This window comes from Trifolium pratense, linkage group LG3, assembly GCF_020283565.1.
Source record: "Trifolium pratense cultivar HEN17-A07 linkage group LG3, ARS_RC_1.1, whole genome shotgun sequence".
Taxonomy (NCBI): Eukaryota; Viridiplantae; Streptophyta; class Magnoliopsida; order Fabales; family Fabaceae; genus Trifolium; species Trifolium pratense.
Genome location: NC_060061.1, coordinates 1629545 through 1654028, shown reverse-complemented (window position 1 = coordinate 1654028; position 24484 = coordinate 1629545). Strand labels below are relative to the sequence as shown.

At 31.4% G+C, this 24484-nt stretch overlaps 2 protein-coding genes and 1 pseudogene across 3 annotated transcripts; all 3 read right to left on the bottom strand.

Annotated features, from left to right (window-relative positions):
• Positions 1-639: 639 nt before the first annotated feature.
• LOC123918274 (protein PTST, chloroplastic) lies at positions 640-6225 on the bottom strand. 2 transcript variants are annotated; one of them, XM_045970284.1, is made up of 10 exons: positions 5910-6126; positions 5670-5722; positions 4456-4496; positions 4046-4349; positions 3195-3284; positions 3028-3096; positions 2396-2501; positions 2132-2220; positions 979-1091; positions 640-883 (listed from the first exon to the last, which is right to left on the bottom strand). In XM_045970284.1, the coding sequence occupies exons 3-10, from the start codon at positions 4473-4475 to the stop codon at positions 781-783; spliced, it is 894 nt and encodes a 297-aa protein (XP_045826240.1). In that variant the 5' UTR covers positions 4476-4496; positions 5670-5722; positions 5910-6126; the 3' UTR covers positions 640-780. The 2 variants fall into 2 exon arrangements, with proteins under 2 accessions (XP_045826240.1, XP_045826241.1); XM_045970285.1 differs by lacking the exon at positions 5670-5722 and having other exon boundaries at positions 5910-6225.
• A 2169-nt stretch (positions 6226-8394) lies between these two features.
• Positions 8395-10861, bottom strand: LOC123918275 (protein C2-DOMAIN ABA-RELATED 4-like). Its single transcript, XM_045970286.1, has 3 exons — positions 10582-10861; positions 9126-9221; positions 8395-8788 (listed from the first exon to the last, which is right to left on the bottom strand). The coding sequence occupies exons 1-3, from the start codon at positions 10696-10698 to the stop codon at positions 8510-8512; spliced, it is 492 nt and encodes a 163-aa protein (XP_045826242.1). The 5' UTR covers positions 10699-10861; the 3' UTR covers positions 8395-8509.
• A 2210-nt stretch (positions 10862-13071) lies between these two features.
• LOC123918276 lies at positions 13072-24220 on the bottom strand (annotated as a pseudogene).
• Between the last annotated feature and the right edge of the window lie 264 nt (positions 24221-24484).

Below are 24484 nucleotides of genomic sequence, written 5' to 3'. Positions count from 1 at the left end.
CTCCACGATGCTGCCATTTATGATTTAAAAATAAGTATTATTATTCACATGAATGATGTAATGTGTCTTTTGTTTTTTTGACAATTGATGTAGTGTGTATTGGTAGTTCCTACATTCACATAAAAATTAATTTTATATAAACTCAACTTTCTTTTAGATCTTATTTTAATTTTAATTTATCAAAATTTCTTTTAGATCTTATTTTCATTTTAATTTATCAAAATTTTATAAGTTTGTGACAAATATGAATACTATTAAAACATCAACAAATACTAAAATGATCTTTTGAAAACATAAACTTGCAATTGACACTTTCCCTTAAAAAAAAATCCACACCCTTGATAAAAAAAAGTACCAAATGTTTCTTTTGTCGACTTATGATTAATCTCATATTAAGCACAAATAACTTAAAGCCAAATGGTGGGTTAGCAAAAGAATAGCTTTATGCACATTCATTCAAATTACTCAGTTTCAGTTTTTCCCTTAAATTTAAATTATAATTTTATGTTTTACTTTCATTATATGATAATTATATTTCATGTTCAACCCAAATGTTATGAAAATTACCGAATTTCTCTAGCCACTATTTCCAAAAAGTGATTATTTTTATTGTATGCCTATGTCCACATTGCAAGTCAATATGTCAACACATTTCATTAACATTTACAAATAAGTATATGTGGTAAAGATAGACTTGTTAGCATATAAAAAAGACTTGTGATTAAACAACATAGTACATCTAAATATTGCTAGGATTAATTAATTAAACATGCAGATCACTCACTCAACAATTAACAAATTATTTTTCATTAACCCTTCACCAGTAACTGGTAACTCAGGTGATAGGTGCCATTCACCATCTACAAAGAATTTGACTTCATACCTACATAAGTAAATTTAGTTTTTGAGTTAGATTTAAAAGCTCTATTAATTAATAAGCTCAATTTGAAAGCTTCAATGAGTTGCTAAAAGTTGTACCTTCCAGGCCTGAGCATCAATGTTGTTGAGAACCTTGTGTAGGAACCTGTATACTCTGGTGAAAGGTGCTCTCCTTGACTCCAACCATCAAAGCTTCCCATAACTTGCACACTCTGATGGAGACAAAAGTTCAAACAAACAAGCAATGTAGGCATAAGCAGACACAGTGAGTTTTTAAAACAAATTATCAATATGTCGAAAGAGTGGCCCGATGATTTTATCATAACGGTTGAAATTATTTACTAATTTTACCGTCGAAAGTTAGCAGGTTAGATAATACACATAAGAATAATGCTAGCAACACACTCTTTAACAAACACACTCCAACACACTCTCTTCTATTGGTTGAAATTCACATGGGTCCCATAAAAAAATGTGGACCCATATAACTTTTATGGGACCCATGTGAACTTCAACCAATAAAAAGAGAGTGTGTTGGAGTGTGTTTGTTTAAGAGTGTGTTGCTAGCACTCCTCTACACATAATGATGAAAAAGCTTTGCAAAAGAATTCAGGGGCAGTTTGAATTGGCTTACTTGAGCTTATCTACTGGCCGCCAGGCATAAACACTTGTAGAAACAACTTATGACATGTGTATAAACTATTTTCGGCTTATTTCCATAAGTTCTCCTGAGTAGCTTATGAAAACAGCTTATAGCTTCCATGAAAATAATTTTACTTTATCTTCTGTTATAAAAACAGTTTATTATAATAAGTACTTATAATGATAAGTGCTTAAGCTATAAGCGTTTCCGAATAGGGCATTAATCTATCTATATCTAAACATTTGAAGCCAATGCTTAATGCTGAAATCAAAATTATATTGGTCAAAATACTTATTTTGTATCGTTAACACATGCAAGGACTTCATGTGTTTCATGGGATGCATTTTTTGTTCAGAAACCAAAACTTACGTCTGAACTAGCTTAATAATACAGTTAAAGAAACTTGTATGCTCTCTTCATAAAGAGAGCTTTTTCTGTGGGGTAAAGGTGGGAGAAGGAACACATAAAAAGAGAACTTTCAATGGTTCGAGTTAGTTGCATCAGCTAACAAATAACTCAGTCATGTTCACAACACTATTCCCATAGTACAAAGTTCCAAACCATATTCTCAATACTTGGAAGTCTAATCTTGTAATATATGTGTTTTACCTCAGCCATGCCGGCCCAAAATACCGAAACCTCCTTCGATTGTGCCACATCAACATCCTTTATTTGCTCAGTCAATTGTTCATGTACAGCTATGAAGGCAAAATCAATGTATTTGAATTAATAAAGATGCAAAAGACGATGAAATTGCATTGATGCGAAGTTTTATTATCTTATTCCATAACAAAAACAACACAGTTGTCCAGAAGTACACACGTGTACCATATAGGTTGGTGGATTTATCAGCGTAAATAAATATCATTATACCTTTTAATCTAGCAACAAGGTGAGTATGAATGTACTTTCCATTGATCTTTCTTGAACCATTTGGAATACCAGATTTAGCTATTTCTTCTGCTAGTCTGGCCAATGCCTGCCTCCAAAGAAACAATATTATAGCACAGAATATGATTCTCAACAGCTTTTAAGTTTCAACAATTCTAAAAAGCAACAAATGAATCCCAATGAGGCAAACTAATGTAATGCATACTAAATTAAAAACGATATATTTAATCTGTCAGATGACATTCTTTTTCTCACTATGATCCAATCATCATATTAGTATAATATTGATTTTACTATAAAATTCAATTCAGTATATGTAATTATCCTATATATATATTTATTATAGAGTATAGAATGGTTTCCAGAACAAAATAAGGGTTATTAAGACATCAACCATCATGAAAGGTATAATAGTCAGTGTTGTCAAATTGCGGCTATAGCGTAGCTGAATTTTAACAAACCAATATTTTTCCGTTATACGCGATTTAGTAAAAGTGTTGTCAAATAGCGACTATAGCAGTGCTATGCAAGTCTGTTAGTCAACTGGTATCAAACAAAGAAATGCGGGCAACATAAAAAGTAGTATAAAAAATGAGATGACAAGATATTTCAACCTGAATTTCAAGCTCCATGACAGCAAGTTCACTTTTAAACTTTAGCAATGCATCCTCCTTTATATACAACTGCAGAGAAAAAGAGGCTAATTAACGATTTACTGCAAGGGCCTTTGCCGTTTATACATCCTCGTTACCACAAAAATCAGGGACACACACAGACACACCTGTCTTTTGAGGAACCGATTTTGTTGGTTGGCTTCACTAAGCTTCTTAGTGAGTTTTACTCTTTCAGTATCAGCAAGCAATGCCTTTATCTGCCATATACAATTTGAAACTGAAGATCTAAGTAAGATAAATTGGTTGAAGTCGCAAACCACAAAAATGTTATCTTCAGAAAGTTTCCGGGAAAAAATAAATAAAAATAAGAGATACTTTTAGGCCTCAATAAAGTATCCCAGTGTACTGCACTAAACATGGAAGCTCGTGATATCAAATTCAGTCTAGAACTTCATAACTTACAGGATATAGATCATATACGAAGTTGCCTTTGTTATTAATTATAAGTCACATATTCAAGAAGTCCTCTTATTTTAGAAATTGGCTAAACCATTCATACTGGTTGATTTTTCTGTTTTCAGAAATTGTAGAAAAAAATTATAAATATTCGTTTTTTTGCTGAATATTAATTATTTTTGTAAAAAATACGAGCACAAATCTCATTATCTCAATATATAAACAAATTGTAACTAATGGGCCTGATACAAAACAAAATCTAATAATTACAGATTTACAAGAGAAATTAATAACCTTACAGACAACAAATATGAGGAGCATAGAAACAGTTCCTAACTAACAAAGGAGACTGTGTTATTGATAAGAAAATAGAACCAGGACAAAAGTAGAGAAAGAAGAAAAGCAATTATGATAAGCGGTGTTTAACATTGTAATTTATTTTTATAGTTCATAAGGAAATGCTTGGAAAGGAATTCTAAAATTTCAAAACAACGGCTCCATTTGATTTCCATATAGAGAAAAATAGCAGTGTTAGGACAATCAAATAGATGTTAAGGTATACCTGTTCACTGGTATTTGGTTGTGACAAGCTCTCGTCTTCTGAGTCTGTAGATGGATCCATATCCTCGTTAGGATCATCACCGGATTGTAATGATGCTGATGCAAATCCCTCTAAACTAGTTGCCATTGAATGTGTTCTACAGAAAAATGATCTTCTGGGATACACTGCGGTAAATGTTTGATGGGAAGAGACTAATCTGTGAAAATTAAAGGATGCTGCACTCCATGGAAGTTTTTGAGAATTTTCCCTTCCTATTGTTCTCAAAATGTTGGAAAAGACTATCCCCTGTGCTTCTAGATTACACCTATATAAATTACGAAAGAATCATGACCAAGAATTTAGTAGAAAAAATTCAAAGTTTCAAGCCTTCAATGTTTATGTACACTCTTATATACCTAGTGTAAGCTTACCTTGCGATACTTATTTCCATTATAAAGAGGTTTTACTTCCCCTGTCAAAGAGAAGAGAAAAAGGAACTTTAGGACCTAATCAAGCAAATATGTTGAAATTTACAACAAAGTTAACACTGGGAAAACCAAAATGTAAGAACTTAGGATATATGATCACAAGAAAAATATATCACATACATTCTGAACAAGATGTTTCAAATTTATTGAGAAAATATTGATACTTATAGATAATGTCAACAAGAAATCGATCACTAAACCACCACCTCCACTACCGCCAACTAATCCTTATCTCACAATGTAGAATCATATATAATACTTTGATTAGACAACGTTATAAATCCCTATAATGAATTAAGTATAAAGATATGCCGTTTACTTCTTAACATCTCTTCATCACAATTTGACTTACTTTTTATCTTTCTCCTTTTCTACCTAGACTAATGGACTATCCTCCATCTATTTAACCCTCTTTACAGTTACTTGTATAGATCTTCTCCATAGATAACCAAACCACCCGAGACAGGATTCTACCATATGAGTTACCCAATTCCAAATTTTATCTTAACGTGTGTGATACATTCTCATTTATGTGCAGTGTTGTCAAATAGTGCCTAGATAGGCGCTATAGCGTAGTTGATTTTAAACAAATCGCTATTGTTCTGCAATACGATATTTAGTATAATACGTTATCAAATAGAAGCTACAACAGCAATATAGCACTGCAGCCTAGCAGAATTTGAACAAACCGCGATTATTTTTTTGTAATCTGTGATTAACAACGCTATGTGACACTAAGTGTATGTCTGGTATCAGGGTAGATATGCCATAATCACAGTGATTCACCGTAATTTTCCAAAACCTATGGAGTGTAGCTTCTGCAAAATGATGGTAGGGCACCGTGATTCTGATGCATTCACCATGATACCAAACATAGGCTAAGTTTACTTTCTTGTTGGCTCTTTTCCACCCAACATTCAATCCCCTACCAACGTTGAAGGTCATGGAATGGAAGGGGCTTTTTTTCTTCCTAATACAACTCCTAATGTGGGGAACTCAAAAATTGCATCGGAGGAGGGTTTGATTTGAATAAATTATCCAAATCCAATCTATGTTGTTCTAATATTCTCAACATTAAAAATATATTAATCATAAACATTCATTTATCATTTTCTACAAAAACACTAAAAAAATGTGAAAAAAAAAGTCTATTTTACCTCAACTCTCCTCCCCTCCAAATTCCCAAACAGAGCCTTAAGCTTTACTAGTACTTTTATATGACAATTCAAATAAAAAACATTAATTCATTTAATCTACAATGCTAAATTCTTATGATTAACATGCATCACTAACCAATTGGTACTGTTTTTCTACAATCATGAGCAGTTGAAAAATGTAATGATAGCATAGCAAATAAAGATTGATAGAAAGTAATTGATGCAATTAAAGAAACTTACAGAGTTGAAGGGTTTGTTGTATTGTTCAGAGTACTCTCTTTGGATTTTGAGTTCAACATAAGCGCTTTTTGTGAGGTGAGGTAGTAGTAAGGGACACCACAGGATTATTTCAGCACGTGGATATTAATCGACGGACCCTGTTTGTTTTTTGTGGCTTCGATTCTTCTGCTCCCTCCTTCTATGTTTCTTGTCAAGGGTGGGTTTCATTTTTTTTTTTCTTTCTTTTTCACCTCAGTATTTAGTCTAATCAACTGGTTGCGTCAAATACTATTAAACACAATTAATGATTGGTTCATTCTTTAAAAATGGAAAGGACAATTCTGGATGTTTTGTAGCTGAAATTTATATCTCCAACTAATTTATATCTCCAACTAAATTATAGCATAATATTTTTTTTGTTGATAATTATAGCATAATATTTTATCTAAAAAATATAAGATAGGATTACAGACAAAAAAACAAGTGTTCCATCCTGAAGGATCGAACAATTGTAGAGACAATTTAAATATTGATTTTAAAATTATCATCATTTTTAAATGTGTGTGTTTAATTTAAATAGAGTAATTGAAAAATTTCGTTGTAAATATTAAAGATTGCTTTTATAAATTTAAAAAATTCTTGGTCAAATAAAATTTGAAAAATAAGAATCAATTTGCAATTTTTAAAATTTAAAGGACGAGTTTGCAAAATTTTGGGATCAATTTGCAATTTTTGGAAAAATATATTAACGGTCAATTTACAATTTTAAAAATATTATAGGGATCATCGGATCAATTTGAAAATTTTGAAACATATAGAAGGAAGGAATTTCAAATTCCTAGTTTTTTTATGTCATTTGAAATTTCTTAAATTTAACTTGGACAATAAATACTTCATAAGTTTTAATCATTTTAAAAATTTTTCAAATTAATCATCCAAACAAGAAAATTTAGAGAGAAGAATTTGAATCCGCTCAAAATATTAATAAACCACGAAATATTCCTCCATTCAAACACACTCTAAAAGTTGTTGTTTTGGTATTAACGATCCAAAATATCTTTAGAACGAGTTGGTTTGAGAAACGAGTTCTTTTTTTTTTTTTTATAAAACATTAGCGTGCATAGGCATCACATGATAATTATGACACCCCAACTATGTTGGCACCCCATAATCATCACCTATCATTTGCAGCACCCTAATAAATTTATTAAAAAGAAAGAAAAATAGACAAACTTGGGGGGACTAAATCAAAACCCAAGGAAACAATAATACAAGGAACCTACCACTACCTCATTAAAAACCTTTCCTGGAAAACCCCAAGGGATAAAACCAAGGATAGGGAAAAAGAGTGCAGTGGATTTAATGAAATCTAAAAGACGGAAGACCCATTAAATTACTAATATAATCTCCTTGAACACTCGGCGGAACATTGTCCCACCAGTAAAAACCATTAACATTAATGCCTAAAGCAGCCATTCTATCTGCACAACAGTTCCCTTCACGATAAATGTGAGTCGCTCTAAAATGCATGGTTTTAGTCAACGTCAAGCAATTGAACCATCTATTACGAAGCTTCCAAGGGACAATGTGGGCGGACTTAAAAGCTAAATTAACCAATTGTGAATCGGATTCAATCCAAAGTTTGTTCCACCCTTTTGAATGAGCGATCTCAATAGCATTCATAACACCTATTAGTTCAGCATGAAGGGCGTAAGAGTTTCCAATATTAATAGAAAACCCCCCTAGAAAAGTAGCAGTATAGTCTCTAAAAATACCCCCACAAAAAGCAAGACCGGGGCTACCCAACGCTGAACCAAAAAGCATCAGGTAATAGTTGAACAGAGATTGAACAAACGAGTTGAACAAACGACTCATAGTTGGATCAATATAGTTGGATCAATAGACTCGATTGGGTTGACTCTATCAATTTGGCAGCTCTAAAAGCAGATACTTGTGGAATGTCATTGTAAATAACATTTAAATGTTATTTTTTAGCGGCGTGGTGATCATAAGAACTATTCTGAATATTTAAGAGTAAAGTTGTCAAATGGATCGGTCCAACCTAATCTATTTAAGGATGATAAAACGGTTCAACCCGTCCTTACACTAATCCATCTAAACCAATGCAGGTTATTGCGGTGAATAATGTGGTAAACTAAAAACATGCAGCACTATAAATCAATATTATTGTAAATTATAAGCTTAATTAGTAAAATGGTCCCTTAAAGATATTTTTGGTTTCAGATTGGTCCCTTAAAGAAAAAAAGGTCCAAATAGGTCCCTTAAAGAAAAAAAAGTCCGAATAGGTCCCTTAAAGACATCTCCGTTAATCAGTTTGGTCCTATTTAGACCTCTTTTTAGGGATCAAATTGATTAACGGAGATGTCTTTAAGGGACCTATTCGGACTTTTTTTTCTTTAAGGGACCTATTTGGACTTTTTTTTTTCTTTAAGGGACCAATCTGAAACCAAAAATGTCTTTAAGGGACCATTTTACTAATTAAGCCTAAATTATATGATAAATAAACCGAAAAGTTCAAAGTAGATGAGAAATTAAGCATAAGGTGCTGTTGATTTATGGAGCTACAACAATCATATTCACATATACAACATAACATGCCTTCAAATATTTTCTAACCTAAAGACCCTTTGAAGCTCCACTTCACCACATTCAACATTCCTTAGTCTAACAACCATATTTTGGACAACTTTACCATCTTTATAAACAATTTTACTCTCTTCTGCTAAGCAACTCTGTCTGTTAGGATGCACCCTTATAACTATAGTATCATTCGGTAGACCTTCCAACCGCATCTTTACAGCTTCGACAAATGGACCGATGTCGATTTTGGCATCCCCCATTTTGTCGTCCACGGTAAAGCTGTCCTTGTCGTACACTTGCTGCAGTGCAATATATGTTTAGAATAATTGTTTGTCTCAAATTATTTGTCACTTTTGTGGTTATAACTTATAACGAACTTTGAGAAAAATATGGATTTAAAAAATAGTTGGTAGTTATGAGTATTTTATGTGAAGAACCATATGAAAACACCTAAGAAAATGCATCTATTCTGTCATATACATATCAAATTACTGCCAATTGAAAAGTCCAATCTTGATTACTAACATATGATAATAGTGATATGCATTATAGTAAGTAACAATATCATAATACCGATAGTTAAAATTTGATTTGAAATTGAAACACACACACACTGTTAAAAGAAAAGTAACTTACTAGATGGATTGGAGTATCAAGATCTGAAATGGATAAAGTCAAGTCTTCATTCCACTCAGGATTCAGATTCTTCTTCATTGGCTTAGTTTTCACCTTCTGAATCAGACATAAAATGCAGCAATGAGATGGATGTACACACAACAAAATGCATAAGGTTTCTACCTGTGAAGGTGTATCTGGTGTCTAACATCTAAACAACACCAACACATGTAATGTAATTACATTCAATTCTTCCATTTTTTCAAATTATTAGTGGTGATCATGTATCAATGGCGTGTTCATGTCAATGACACGGCATCATAGCATTGCTAACCATCTATATTCTAACATTAGTTAACACAATAACCCCAATCTAATAACCACCCAGGGTTGGGACAAGCGACTCAAGTAAGGGTTCTTTTGACGCAACTCAAGTAAGGGTTTTAGGTCTCAAAATTTTGAGTAAAGGAAGGCCTAAAAAAATTCAATTTAGTTATAAATATATAATATTATTATAAATTAATTATATATATTTTCCTAACTCAGCTGGTCAGGATAGGGGCCTCAAACATATCTCCAAGGTTCAATTTCTAGACTCTTCAAAATTTAATATTTTTAATTTATTTTCTTAAGCTTGTAATTTTTTGAACAAACTAAAATGAGATAAATATTAACCAACTAAATTAGTCTCTTTAATACAAGGTGTACCAAAAAAGACTACAAGAGTTTACAGATGCAAAATCAGAAAAACAATAGTGAAAAACAAAATTACAAAGTTACATCAAGTTTAAACAAGCAAACGAGCTCGATTGGTAGTTGAAAACTATATTGATATTTGTTGTTTTCAATCACCAGTAAAAGTAAAGTTTGACCTTATCAAACGAGCTCGACTGGTAGTTGAAAACTATATTGATATTTGTTGTTTTCAATCACCAGTAAAAGTAAAGTTTGACCTTATCAAACGAGGTAAATACATTTATGACTTTCTCAAGCCTGTGTTATTTTTAAGGCCTCAATAATTTTTTTGCTTTAGGCTCTACACCAGTTGGGTCGGCCTTAAATTACCCCACACATAAATTTCAATCTATCAAACAATAAAATTGACTTAGTTGGAGTGTTGAATCTATATCTATATAAAATAATTGTTCAAAATCTACTTTGGAATTCTAACTATTGAATAAAACAGCTTAAACTAAAAATTCCAAAACCATGTACACATGTTGAGATTAAAACCATGACATGAAAACAAACTTTACTGTTGGTCCTGTAAAAAGTCACAGACATTAGAATCAAAGCTAAATAGAGAGAAATAGCAGAGTAGGATGGTAGGATTATAAAAATATAAGAAAATACAAGTGATAAGATTAGAGAAAGATTAATTAACAAAGAAATTAACATAGTCAAGAAGCTCTGAAGAAAACTGTGATAGAATCTTAATTGAGCAACAAAAAGATTAAACCAAGTGAATAAATTTGACCTGTTTTCCCATTTTGATGACAACATAAGGATCACTAGTACTACTGACTACATCCCTGACAGCAAGTTTAACACCTCTTTGAACATGAATTTTGAGCCCTCCTAACAAGTTCTCCATGGATAGAAAGTGTTAGAAAATTCAGCAGAGTTGATTTTTAGAGAGAATAAGTGATGGCAAGATTAGAGACTTCTTTTTTGACTAGTAAACTATGACTATACATATATTTATTTATAATTTATGAAGTTTTCTGTACCTTGTTGTCTCTTCTTTATTGCTAAGTGAGTCATGAAGAAGTGTCTATTTATTGGCATGTCATACCATTTATCCGAAATATTTTTTTTATGTCATTGTTATAATTTAGTAATTTTAAAATCTTAGAATTAATTGATATTTTTACCATTTTTAAAAAAATGGTAAAAATATCAATTAATTCTAAAATTTTAAAATTACTAAATTATAAAACGACACATTTTTACCATTTTAATCAATATTATTTGGTGCACTTATATTGAGATCATAAAATAAAACATGTTTTGTTTTCAATATATGTAATATAAATAATAATAATAATAATAAATGTATAAAAAATGATGATAATAATAATAATAATATAAAAAATTATAATAATAAATAATAGTAATAATAACAATTATGCCACTTGACAAAAAAAAAACAACTATGGCATATTTATTGAATTTGGCAGTACTCTAAGAATATACTCTTTCCGTTTCACAACAAATGTCATTTTATCAAAAATATTTTGTTTCAAAAATGACATTCCAATGCAGATTTTTTTTTCTCCAATTGTGCCCTCAAATTAATATTATAGTAATTGTAAATATATCCAATTCTTACCATTCCAAACTGAGCGAAGACCCAATACAAGTGGCCTGACCCAAGTCCTTCTGATGCAACACAAATTCACTCCTTCATGGGGACTTCTCACGCAAGCCAATGGTGATAGATACGATAATTAGTGTACACCTCCTGCAGCGAATACACTCCCTTACACGCTCACAAGACCGTTTGATTCATCGGTATCACTATCTTTAGTGCCAGTTGTTGTCGGCTGACACATGCAGTTATAACCGTCTTCCCCTATATATAAAGGCAAACTTTGACATCAAGGTGCACAATTCAATCAGTTACCACTTTTGCTCCACCTTTATCACATATTAACTTGAGTGTTAAAGTTCTAACGTATTTTGCACACACCTTCCCAAAAGTGATCCACCGTACCTGAAGGCTATGACCACCACCGTAACCATTTTCAGATGTCACCATCATGAGTAACCTAGTTCTGTCTTGCGCAGGTCACTTACATATAATTCTTAAACCCCTTTTTCCTCTCAAGAATTTATCCTTTTAATGTACTCACAAATTATATCACAAAATAAAATGGTTAATCAATTAAAATTATTGGGGAAAGTCTAAACTTATAACATGCATCATCATCGAGTAAACCGCCACTTTCGTCCCTGAAAGTGTCACTCGCTGTCATAATAGTCCCTGAATCAACAAAAAACATTTAAAGGTCCTTGATTTGAACCTCTGTTAATCAAAACAGTCCCTAACGTTATTTCTCTGTCTGTTTATGATGATCTGTCACAAACTTTGATACATTGGACTGATATGTTGCAATTTTTTATTCAAATTCTCAGCCATCTATGCAAGGATCAAATTGACAATTGAAAATCAATTTTTTTTTTTTAAAATAAAAACAAATACACTAAAGATGAACAAACACAAATCTTCATCTTCTTCAACAACCATCATTATAGTGTCAAACCCATATTCTTAAAACACATACCGAAAAAAGAAAAAGAAAAGAGAAACATAATACCCATTTCAATAAAATGAAGACAATAAATAATTGAAGCACCACATTCAACCTATAATCTTAGAACAAAACAAAAATCAATTATTTTTCATCAACAATCAAACTTGCACATGAAAGGAACTCATTTTCCCAAACTCAACTACTATGGAAAACCAGATCCAGCAACTTTCCGGAGAACCCCAACTGTTTTCATCCAAACTTCATTCCTTAACAAGTTAGTAGATTTTTGAGCGGCTTCATGTATGCTTACCACTCGAAGTGCTGTTGTTATTGTGGTGATTTTTCTGGTATTTTGTGTCAATTACGTTTACAAGTTAACAGATTTGTATTTTCCAGATTTGGATTTCCAGGTTTGTAGATAGTTGGTATGAATTTTATTGTGTTTTATTATTATCTTTTTTAAAAATTAATGTAAAAGACAAGTGGACATAAAAAATTCAACAAATTATTAAAATATTAGAGTCAACATGCCACATCAGCATGTTCTAAGATACATCATCATAAGTTAACGGAAGTTTAACATTTTGGACCAAATTGACTAACGGAATTAACATTCAGGGACTCTTTTTTAATTTTCGATGATTCAGGGACTTGTTTGACGGCGAGTGACACTTTCAGGGACGAAAGTGACTGTTTACTCCATCATCATCTGATAGATCTTAATTGCATATGCACTTTGATCATTCTCATGTTTCTTGTACATCACATAGGACTAACACAATGCAAAGTCTAAAATTATGCAAAGGAAACAACTATAGTATTTCCCTCCCATTCTTTTTACTTAATAGTCACTACTAGTCATTGTTACACAATCAGTAACAGCTCAGCACAAATAAGACATTTCAACATGTTGAACTATTAATTATGTGATACACTAAAATGTTCAAAATATATGAGAAATTACAGCATAAGGTGCTGTTGATTTATGGAGTTACAACTCTCATAACAATAACATGCCTTGAAATATTTTGTGACCTACAGACCCTTTGAACCAGGAATGTCAGTCTAATGCAATTGAAGCTCCAGTTCGCCACATTCGACATTTGTTAATCTAAGAACCATGTTATGGGAAACTTTGCCATCTTTACAAACAATGCCACTCTCTTCTGCTAAGCAATTTTGTCTGCGAGGTTGTACCCTTGTAACTATAGTACCATTTGGGAGACTTCTAAACGCATCTTTACCGCTTCAAGAAATGGACTAATGTCGAACTCAGCGTCCCCCATTTTGTCGTCCATGCTAAATAGGTCCTTATCGTTCACATGCTGCATCACATCATCACATGATAATGTTTAGAATATTTCAGCCTCAAATTATTTGTGGTCCATGGTACATATGTCCTAACTGTATAATAATTAGACATTTCACCTAACACATTACAATATAGAGAATTTAGTCAAGAAATTGTTTTACATATGAAATGACGGTAAATCTAGTGTAAGCTTACCTTGCAATACTTATTTCCATCATGAAGAGGTTTTATTTCCCCTGTCAGAGAGAAGAGACGAAGAATATTTAGGACCTAACCAAGTAAAGTAAATGCTAGAAAACCAAAAGTAAGAACTTAGGATAACTGATATACCCTTAATTTCCACTATGATCACCCTTAATTACCCCTTAATTAATGTGGAGATTAAAAAATGAAAGCATTTGGGCGGCATGTTTAGGCAGCAAAATTGTATTCTCTCTTAATATTTAAGGATTAAAACAGCTTAAACTAAGTTCTACAACCCTCTATATATGCATGTTAAAATTAAAACCATGGAATGTGTCATACAACAATAAGTTGAACAAGGCGCCTTCTAGGATGGGAGAGGCTAGTAGGTCTCCCACCATGGGGCAAGCTCACTTAATGGTTAGATTATGATGGTTCATAGATGTTTATGGTGTACTCCACACACTTGAACACTCCCTTATTTTCATCTTTCCCAGATTCACATTTGATTTGCATACTATTATAAAAAGATTTTTTCTTTCTCTTTATTGAATAACAAAAGCTTACTATTATAAAAAGATGGTTATGTATATTTGATTCACATTTACTGCAAGTTTAAAATGCAAGCAAGAAAATAGTGATTACTATAGGTCTAAAATGTAACGACTTCTGCATCTTCTGCATCTATTCCATGCTCTGAAGTTACATTCAGAAAATTTGTAAAAGAAGATGCAACCAAGTCTCTCTTCAATAGATTGCGTGTCCAATCTCTTTTCTGATTATTGTCAAGACAGACACTCTTCCATTCCATGTAGTTGAACTACAAATTTAAAAAACAAGTAAATAAAACAGTCCATGTACAATATCAAAAAAATTAAACAGTCAAATCATACGTGTTACCTCACCTGCAAGCGAGGTAGCTTGCCTTTCAAGCCTCTATTCACCATTTTTGAAACCCAATTACTTAAAAATTGTACTGCATCATATCTTGGGATTGAGGTTCCAAACAAGATATTTTTCACAAGCTTTATATCCAAATCAATCTTGTGAACAGTATTCAGATCCACAAGTCCAACCATGATTTTGGTCAAATCATGGTCATTTTTGGGAAATGGATTAAACTCAGTGATGAATGATACTTACTAGCCACTAGCAAGGTTGTTAAAATCTCGTTTTAAATCGCAAAATCTATTGATTCTACAATTTTAGGTACGAATTTTGTGTCAAATTAGAACAAGAATCATTTTGAGTAAAATCGGAAGTCAAAACGAGTTTACAAGATTTAATTCCCTATAAAATCAATAAAATCACTTAAACTCATGTTTTCATCTAACGAGTAACGATTCAAAAACTTAATATTTTTTAGTCAATTCAAAAGTTCAATTTTATCATATTATTAGTAATAAATACAATATCATATTTAGAGAGAACACTTAATATATGTTAATTATAGCAGCAACAATTATTTACACATGTGATTATTTTTTATAATAGTATACTTTGTCTTTTCTTCTTTATAAGCAAAAATTCATGCTCGAATAATTGATTATTTGGTGTACTCCCTCCGTCTCAAAATATAAGCAAAAGTGGGTCAAAAAAGTTGATGTATTTGGTTAAAGATTTAGACTAAATACATCCACTTTTATTGACCAACTTTTGCTTATATTTTGGGACGGATCGAGTATATTATAGACCAAATATATCAATTATTCAATGATATAAGAGATTTTTTTTTAAAATGGAACAAATAATAATTTTTAGTATTCGTGTGTTCCCAATAATGTCTTCTATCTTTATGCACATGTGCGAAATAAAGAAATGCTAAATAAAACAATATAAAAAGAATATGAAAACAAATGGAAACAAAACAAATAAGTAATTATATTTTAATAAAATAATATAATATTTCAAAATTTTATGTGATTATTTAAATATAATAAGTTTTTTTTTTGAAGATAGACGAAATAACGTCCGACCTAACAATTTCTACATTTTTGTAAGTTGAACTAAATTTGTGGTCATTTAAATATAATAACTAATTTGATAAATAATAGATGCATAAATATTGTTAAAAATAGAAGATATATAATATAATATGGGTTTGTGAAAATAAAATAAAATACTATGGGTTAAAATATACAATCAGTTGGTATTTCAATCATATATAATATTCAATTTCAGATGAGATGCACGATTCGAATAGTCATATTTAATATGTGAAAAAAATGAGAGAGATATTATTTCTTTACAAATTGATGGGATATAGTTGTTGGGTTGTTTGTTATTAAAATGCATGACTATAATCATATTTACCTAATGAGAATGAGAGGAAATTAATTAAGTGTAAATTATTTAATATTTAAAATTAATTTTGTCATATTATCTAATATTTAAATTATCTAATATCTAATATATTAATTTTGTCATATTTTCTTTAATTATAAATTAAAAATAAAATTATTACTTTTATGTTACAAGTTAAATAAGTTAAAATATATATATATATATATATATATATATATATATATATATATATATATATGTATATATATATATATATATATATATTATGTATGTTTATTTTAATATGACTCTACGTTTCGATTCCAACTAGCCAAAACGAGTTAATGTAAAAATTAGATTATGACAACATTGGCCACTAATTTTGGATCTGATTTCCAATAAACCTACAGTATTCATGAATCATATGGGTATACTAGTGGAGATTCGAGAACTAATGAGTATAATGACAAAGTTTTAGCCACATGCTGTGATATTTAATTGTTAGGGGGAAAATTCCAATTTGTAAAAACCAAGGTTATCAAAACCGGACCGAACCGGCTGGTTGGACCGTGAACCGGTCATGAAACGGTTCGGTTTTAAGCAAAAAATGGATAGGAAACCGACCGGCAAAAAAACGCGTGAACCAGGGTCGGACCGGGTCGAACCGGTGAACCGGGCGGGCGGTTCAAGCGGTTTTGCAGTTTTTTTTTTTTTAAAAAAAAGGGCAAAACGACGTCGTTTTAATTTTATTTATTTTTTAAAAAAAAATCTGAAACAAAACAACGACGTCGTAGGAATAAGAAATGTTTTTGTTTTTCATCTATTTTTCATTTGGTTTGAATTATAAATTTTATTTTATTTTGACTTGTGATATTTTATCTTTTTAATGTGTGAAATTATGAAATATTGAGCAATTATTCATATATATTTATTTATATATTAATTAAAATATATATTTAATTAAAAACGGTTCAACCCCGATTGAACCCCGTCCGTCCAATTGAACCTTGAACCGATGAGCTCGCCGGTTCGATAACCGGTCCGGTTCTGACAACCTTGGTAAAAACCGATTTAGAGGACTTACCCACCTTAACCGTCACCTGCTTTTTTTGAACAATACAACATTTAATTGTTTTTGGAAAAGCAAAGCAATTATTTAATTGAATTAAGGAATTATTTAATAAAGTTCACAATCCCCAAAATTTAACATATTTTTGCTATAAGGCAGTGTTTGTATGGTCTTAGATGTGTTCTATTCTGCCATATACATATCAAATTTCTGCCAATTGAAAAATATGATAATAGTGATATGCATTTGTAAGTAACAATATGATAATACAGATAGTTAAATTTTGATTTGAAACACACACACAGTTAAAAGAAAAGTAACTTACTAGACGGATTGGAGTATGAAGATCTGAAATGGATAAAGTCAAGTTATCATTGTAAGAAAATAATGGTTTTTATTTTAATTATTAGTAAAAACCCACATTAAGTATGGTCCATATGTTTTAGGAGTTATGGTTTTAGAGCATCTCAATTTTTAATGGTCATTATTTGGGTGGTAATGGCTCATGATTTCTTGATGGTAGAATCAAGCATATAAAGTAGTCTTTGGTCCCTAAGCTCTCTCTTAATTCACTATTCAGAAAATATACACCATCTATATAGTTGAGAGTAAGAGCTTGGAAGACTAAAAGAGCCTCAACAACTTCAAGCAAGATCAATCCTCAACCATGCTCTGATACCAAATGTAAGAATTTCTACAAATTCATAAATAATTTCGATTCATGTGATTTAGAGTTAAAAATAGTTATGAAATCAAAAGCTTTAGTAATCTGGGTTTTGCTTGAATTTTTCATAAATTTCGATTTCAGATTAAGAGCGTTTTAGATGCAGAAAAATATTGAATCATATGGAAATATTTTAGATTCATGATTCTGTGTTTAAAACATGAATTTTCGGTGTTATTTTGGCTTGAAATCGAGTTTTCCAGTTTCGGGTCGCGTGAGTTTTTCAACCGGGTCGTTCTGACCCGTCTGGAGGTTGAAGATGATAATTAAGTTTAATCAATGGTATTGTTATAAATAATACGTAACGCATTTTGTTAACAAACGTTCCACTTTGGTCGTAGTGGTTGGTTCGGCTGCTTGTAACTACGAAGACGCGGGTTTGATTCCGCTTTTTCTGTGTTTTGCGAAATTTTATTTTTATGAACAGCATTGATTAAAATAAAAAAAAATAAAAATAAATAAAGGACCAAAATTCAGGCGGCCGGCAGTTTCAAACCAGGGACCTTGATATTGCGTATACTCCGAGTAACCGTTAGGCTGCAAGTAATGTTTTGATATTTAATTGCATTGAACGAATATTTATTCTGTGATTAAGTTCTGTAACCAAGTAAAGCATGACATTTAAGTTTTGATCATGTAATTATGTATATTAAATTTAATTTGTTACATTTTATGCAATTGAATATTATAAATTAAATGTCAAAATGATTTATATGATTTTATTTGATTAAGAGTAGCCACAACATCTTTAATCGAGTGAAATTATATATTAAGAGTTTAAAATCATGTTAGTGACATTGGTTGTAATTGACTATATTGAACGTAGTAAACTTTATCCCACAGGAATTTTTATTATGTTTATGTATGGTTAATTAGGATAAAATATTAAATTATATTTTCTAATTTACCCACAGGGATTGGAAAAGGGAAAATAATTTGATAGTTTTATCATTAAGTTATATGAATCTAATTGAATAAAACTTTAGCCCACAGGTAAGTTTTTTGTCACTAGGTTCATAGTTTGAAACATGATTTACATTGGTAAAACATGATATTATTTGTTTGGTAGTCTCGATTTAATTATAAGCATGTAAATTTAATTTTACAACTATGCAGCCTATAAATTTCTCTCACTTCAAGTGTGAAATTCCCGAACTAAAGGATGAAAATAATAAGGTGTAGAAGGAGAGAGTTCTTCTTCATTTAGGATGTATGAATATTTGATTATGCTATTCGGAAAGTCGAACCATCTCCTACTACAGATGTTAGCCTTCAGGAAGATGTCGATCTTTATGAAATGTGGGAGCGATCTGATCGTCTCCGAATGATGTTCATAAAGACCAACATTTATGCTAACATTCATGGTTGAGTTGATCAGCATAATAATGTCCAAGCATTGCTTAAGGTCAATGATGAACAATTTAAAACATCATATAAGGCACTAGCGTTATCACCTTAATTATGAAGTTTTCATCCATGAAGCTCATCATTATGAAAGGTGTGCATTAGCACATCATGCAAATGAGGGATATAGCAGCACAACTAAAGACTCTTGAGATTAACATGTCTGAATATTTCCTTGTGCATTATATTTCGAGTACTCTCCCATCTCTAAATCAACCGTTCATAAATTTCTTTTAACACACATAAGGATTAATGGTCAGTCAATGAACTCTTGACCATGTGTGTTCAAGAAGAAGAAAGATTTGTGATGGAAATAGATAAAGATGTTATAATGGCAAATATGGTTGATGTTATTTATAACACATTGTGGGTTGATTTTGGTTCTACAATCTATGTTATTGAATACCTTATAGTGTATAACCAACTAAAGGAAACCACTTCCAAGTGAGCAAGACATCTATTCAGGAAGTAAGGTGCGTTCATATATAGATGTTGTTGGAACATGCAATTTAATTTTTCAGTAGTGGCTTTGTTTTTTAAATTTGGAAAAATACTTTTTTATATTCCAAAATTTTTCTAGAAATTTAATTTCTATATCAAGGCTTAAACCATTGGGATATTCCTTTATTTTTATAAGACGTCTTTCAGTTTGTTTTATAAATCTAAATTTGTTGGAAATGATGTATTATCCAATGGTCTCTTTTCTCAATTAATTTTTCAAATTGATGCCACTAATAATGTTATGCATGTTCAAGCTAAAACTAATTGATGTGTTATAAATAAGGAATCCTCTATTCTATGGCACCAGAGATTAAGACATTTCTCCATTCAGAAAATCAAAAGACTAGCGAATGATGAAGTACTTGATACTTTGGATTTCACTAATTTGAGACTTGTGTAAATTGCATTCAGGAAAAGCAAACTAACACACATTAGAAAGGTGCTAAGAGGAAATCTGAAATATTAGAAATCATACATTCAGATATATGTTATACGTTCAGACATGGACATATAAGGTCCGAAATACTTCATCTCGTTCATTGATGATTAATCACGATATATGTATGTCTACTTGCTTCATAATAATTACGAAGCGTTGGAAGCCTATAAGGTTTTAAGGCTGAAGTAGAAAATAATGCGAAAAACAAATTAAGATCGTGAGAAATTATAGAGGTGAAAAATATTATTATATATATACTGAGAATGGACATAGTTAGAAGTATGCGTAGCAACTTCGGACTTTCAAAGTCATTGTGGAGCGAAACTCTTAAAACGGTAGTGTATATATTGAACCGTGTTCCAACTAAGGTTGTCCCAAAGACACATTTTGAGTTATTTAAAGGTTGGAAACCGAGTTTGTGTCATATACGCATTTGGGGATGCCCATATGAAGTAAGAGTTTACAACTCACAAGAAAAGAAACTAGACCTTATGATTATAAGTGGGTATTTCATTGGATATGCCGAAAAAATCTAAAAGGGTATTAAGTTATATTGTCCATCTCATAGCACTAGAATTGTGGAATCGAGAAATGCAAAGTTTCTTGAAAATGACTTGATTAGTGGGAGCAATCAATTCCAAGACATTAGTTCTGATAAAACTAATATTGATGTCGAACCCTCAACTTCAAGTGATCAGTTGATTGTCATTCGTAGTACCCTTCAAGTTCAAACGGGCATTAGACAATCAATTATTGAAGTTCCACAAGCGGCGGATAATAATCTAGTAAATGAAGATGTTGAAGAATTTCATGAAATTATTGAACAAAACGTTGAACCAACGTTATGAAAGATTACTAGAAAAAAGAGAGCCAACTATAGCTAGTGATCTTGAGGTATATTTACAAGAGTCGGACTATAATATGTGTGCTGAAAATGATTCTGAAACGTTCTCACTTGGATATGAAAACTGCATTCTGAATGGAAATCTAGAAGAAAAGGTCTACATGAAATAAACCAAAGGAATTTCTTCTAGTGGTGATAAGCTTTTGGTATGCAAGCTTAAGAAATCCATATATGGACTCAAACAAGCTTCCCTTCGGTGGTATTTGAAATTTTCATGGTGTCATCTCTTCATTTGGATTTGTAGAGAACATTATGGATCAATGTATATACCAGAAGGTCAGTGGGAGTAGAATTTGTTTCCTTATTTTGTTCATGGATGATATTTTACTTGCTACTTATGATAAAAGTTTGTTATATAAGGTGAAACAAATTCTCTCTAAGAGTTGTGATATACAGATATGAGTGACACTTCTTATGTCATTGGGCATTAAGATTCAAAGAGATAGAGTTCGTAGAATTCTAGATTTGTCATAAGAGGCTCATATCAATAAAGTCTTAGAGAGGTTTAAGAGGAAAAATTGTTCACCAAATATAGCACCCATCGTGGTTCTATTTGGACCAATGCTCGAAGAATGATTTTGAAAGGGAACAAATGCTTAATATTCTATATGCTTCCACTGGTGGAAGCCTAATGTATGTTCAGGTTCGCACACGGCCTGACATCGCATTTGCAATTGGAATATTAAACAAATATTAGAGAATCCAGATATTGAACACTAGAAAGCTGCAAATAAAGTAACCAGGTACCTTAAAGTACCAAATACTACATGCTTATGTATATGCGAACTGAAATTGTAGAGGTCAAAGGTTACTCTAATTAAGAGATTACGGGCTGCGTTGACTTAAGAAAATCAACATCCGGTTACATTTTCATGTTAGCCGGTGGAGTTGTTTCTTGAAAAAGCGCAAAGCAGACTTTGACCGTCACTTCAACAATGTAAGCTAAGTTCGTATTTTGTTTGAGACTACATCACATGGTGTATGAATGAAGAGTTTCAATTATGGGTTGAAAATTGTAGATTCAATCTTTGACCACTAAAGATGTATTGTGACAATTCAGTTGCGGTTTTATGGCTAAGAATCACAAAAGTGAAAGTTGAATTAAGTATATCGACATTAAGTACTTAGCCGTATAAGTCGAATTAAATATATCGACATTAAGTATTTAACCGTAAGAGAGCACATTAACGATCAAATAATTGTTATTGATCAATCATATTAGTACTGAATTGATGATTATCGATCCTTTGACTAAAGGCATGCCATTCTAAAAATTTAAGGCATGCCATTGTTTATCGATCCTTTTAAGGTTCCTATATCTGATTTTCGTTATAATAACGATTTTTGTTTTATGAAACTCTATATGATATTTTCTCATGTTTTAAGTCCTAAAGTGTACGTACACATTTGATTTTGAGAAATATCTTTTAAGTTTGGAACTTGAATAAACATAAATGTTATGAGTTTATTCATTAAGCTATATTTGAGTTTGGTTCCTCTTTATGATTGTATACATACAGTTTATTAATAAAACTCTTATATATTACAGTATTTTCTCATATTCATGCGCACTATAGTTTTGAGAAAATATATTTCAGTTGGACCAAGAATAAATATATGATTTATTCATTAAGTTTTATTGCCACATTAAGTATATACTTGAGAAACTAAACATGTCGTAATACATAGATGATAATACTCGCGATTAGAGAAACTATCGCTATGATTCGCATGTTTGTTTTCTTAAGGAAGGTATTTGATGACTCATTTAGACCAATAATTAGATACTATGGACCAAGTGGGAGAATGTAAGAACATAATGGTTTTTATTTTAATTATTAGTAAAAACCCACATTAAGTATGGTCCATATGTTTTAGGAGTTATGGTTTTAGAGCATCTCAATTTTTAATGGTCATTATTTGGGTGGTAATGGCTCATGATTTCTTGATGGTAGAATCAAGCATATAAAGTAGCCTTTGGTCCCTAAGCTCTCTCTTAATTCACTATTCAGAAAATATACACCATCTATATAGTTGAGAGTAAGAGCTTGGAAGACTAAAAGAGCCTCAACAACTTCAAGCAAGATCAATCCTCAACAGGAACAAGCTTTAAGCAATAGCAATGGCGGGAGGTATTTCAGCTATTTAAATTCAATTTCGTTTCCGCTGTTTAAGGTTGAATTTTATTTATGAATTTGTAGAAATTCTTACAATCATTCCACTCAGGATTCAGATTCTTCTTCACTACCTTAGTCTTCAGCTTCTGCATCAGACATAAAATGCAGCAATGAGATGGATGTATACACAACAATATGCATAAGGTTTCTAGTCCTATGAAGCATCAACGCTTTGCGATGAAGGTGTGTCTGGTTACATTCAGTTCTTCCATTTTTTCAAATTATTAGTGATGATGATGTATGAATGACGTGTTTGTGTCTATGTCACTGCTTCATAGATAGCTAATCCTCTACATTCTAACATTAGTTAACAAGCTAACCCGAATCTTGTAACAACTTATTGCTTCAGGGTTAGGCCAAGCGACTCGTTTTAAGCCTCAAAAAAAAAAAAAAGGCCTCATTAAAAAATCTTGTAACCATTTTTAATGAATTTTCTTAAGCCTTGCGTTAATTTTTAAGGCCTCATTGAAAAATTTGCTTAATTAACAAAGAAATTAACATAGTCAAGAAGCTCTGAAGTAAACTGTGATAGAATCTTAATTGAGCAACCAAAAGATTAAACCAAGTGAATAAATTTGACCTGTTTTCCCATTTTGATGACAACATAAGGATCACTAGTACTACTGACTACATCCCTGATAGCAAGATTAACACCTCTTTGAACATGAATTTTGAGCCCTCCTAACAAGTTCTCCATGGATAGAAAGTGTTAGAAAATTCAGCAGAGTTGATTTTTAGAGAGAATAAGTGATGGCAAGATTAGAGACTTCTTTTTTGACCAGTAAACTTTGACTATACATATATATTTATTTATAAGTATGAAGTTTTTTATTCCTTGTTATCTCTTCTTTATTGCTAAGTCATGAACAAGTGTCTATTTTTTTTTTTTTGGAAAGGCAAAAGCTAATATATTAATAAACCCAAGCATAAGGAATGCTAAGGTAAAGAAATAATAGTACAAGAATTCATTGTCTAATACATGGTATACACCTCTCATAACACTACAGGAAAATATGAACATCACCACTACATAGAATTAAGCTGAATCACCGATACTGAGATTAGAAAACAGAGATTTACTCATCCAGGCATAGAATCAAATTAAGGATAGAACATAAAATCTAAAT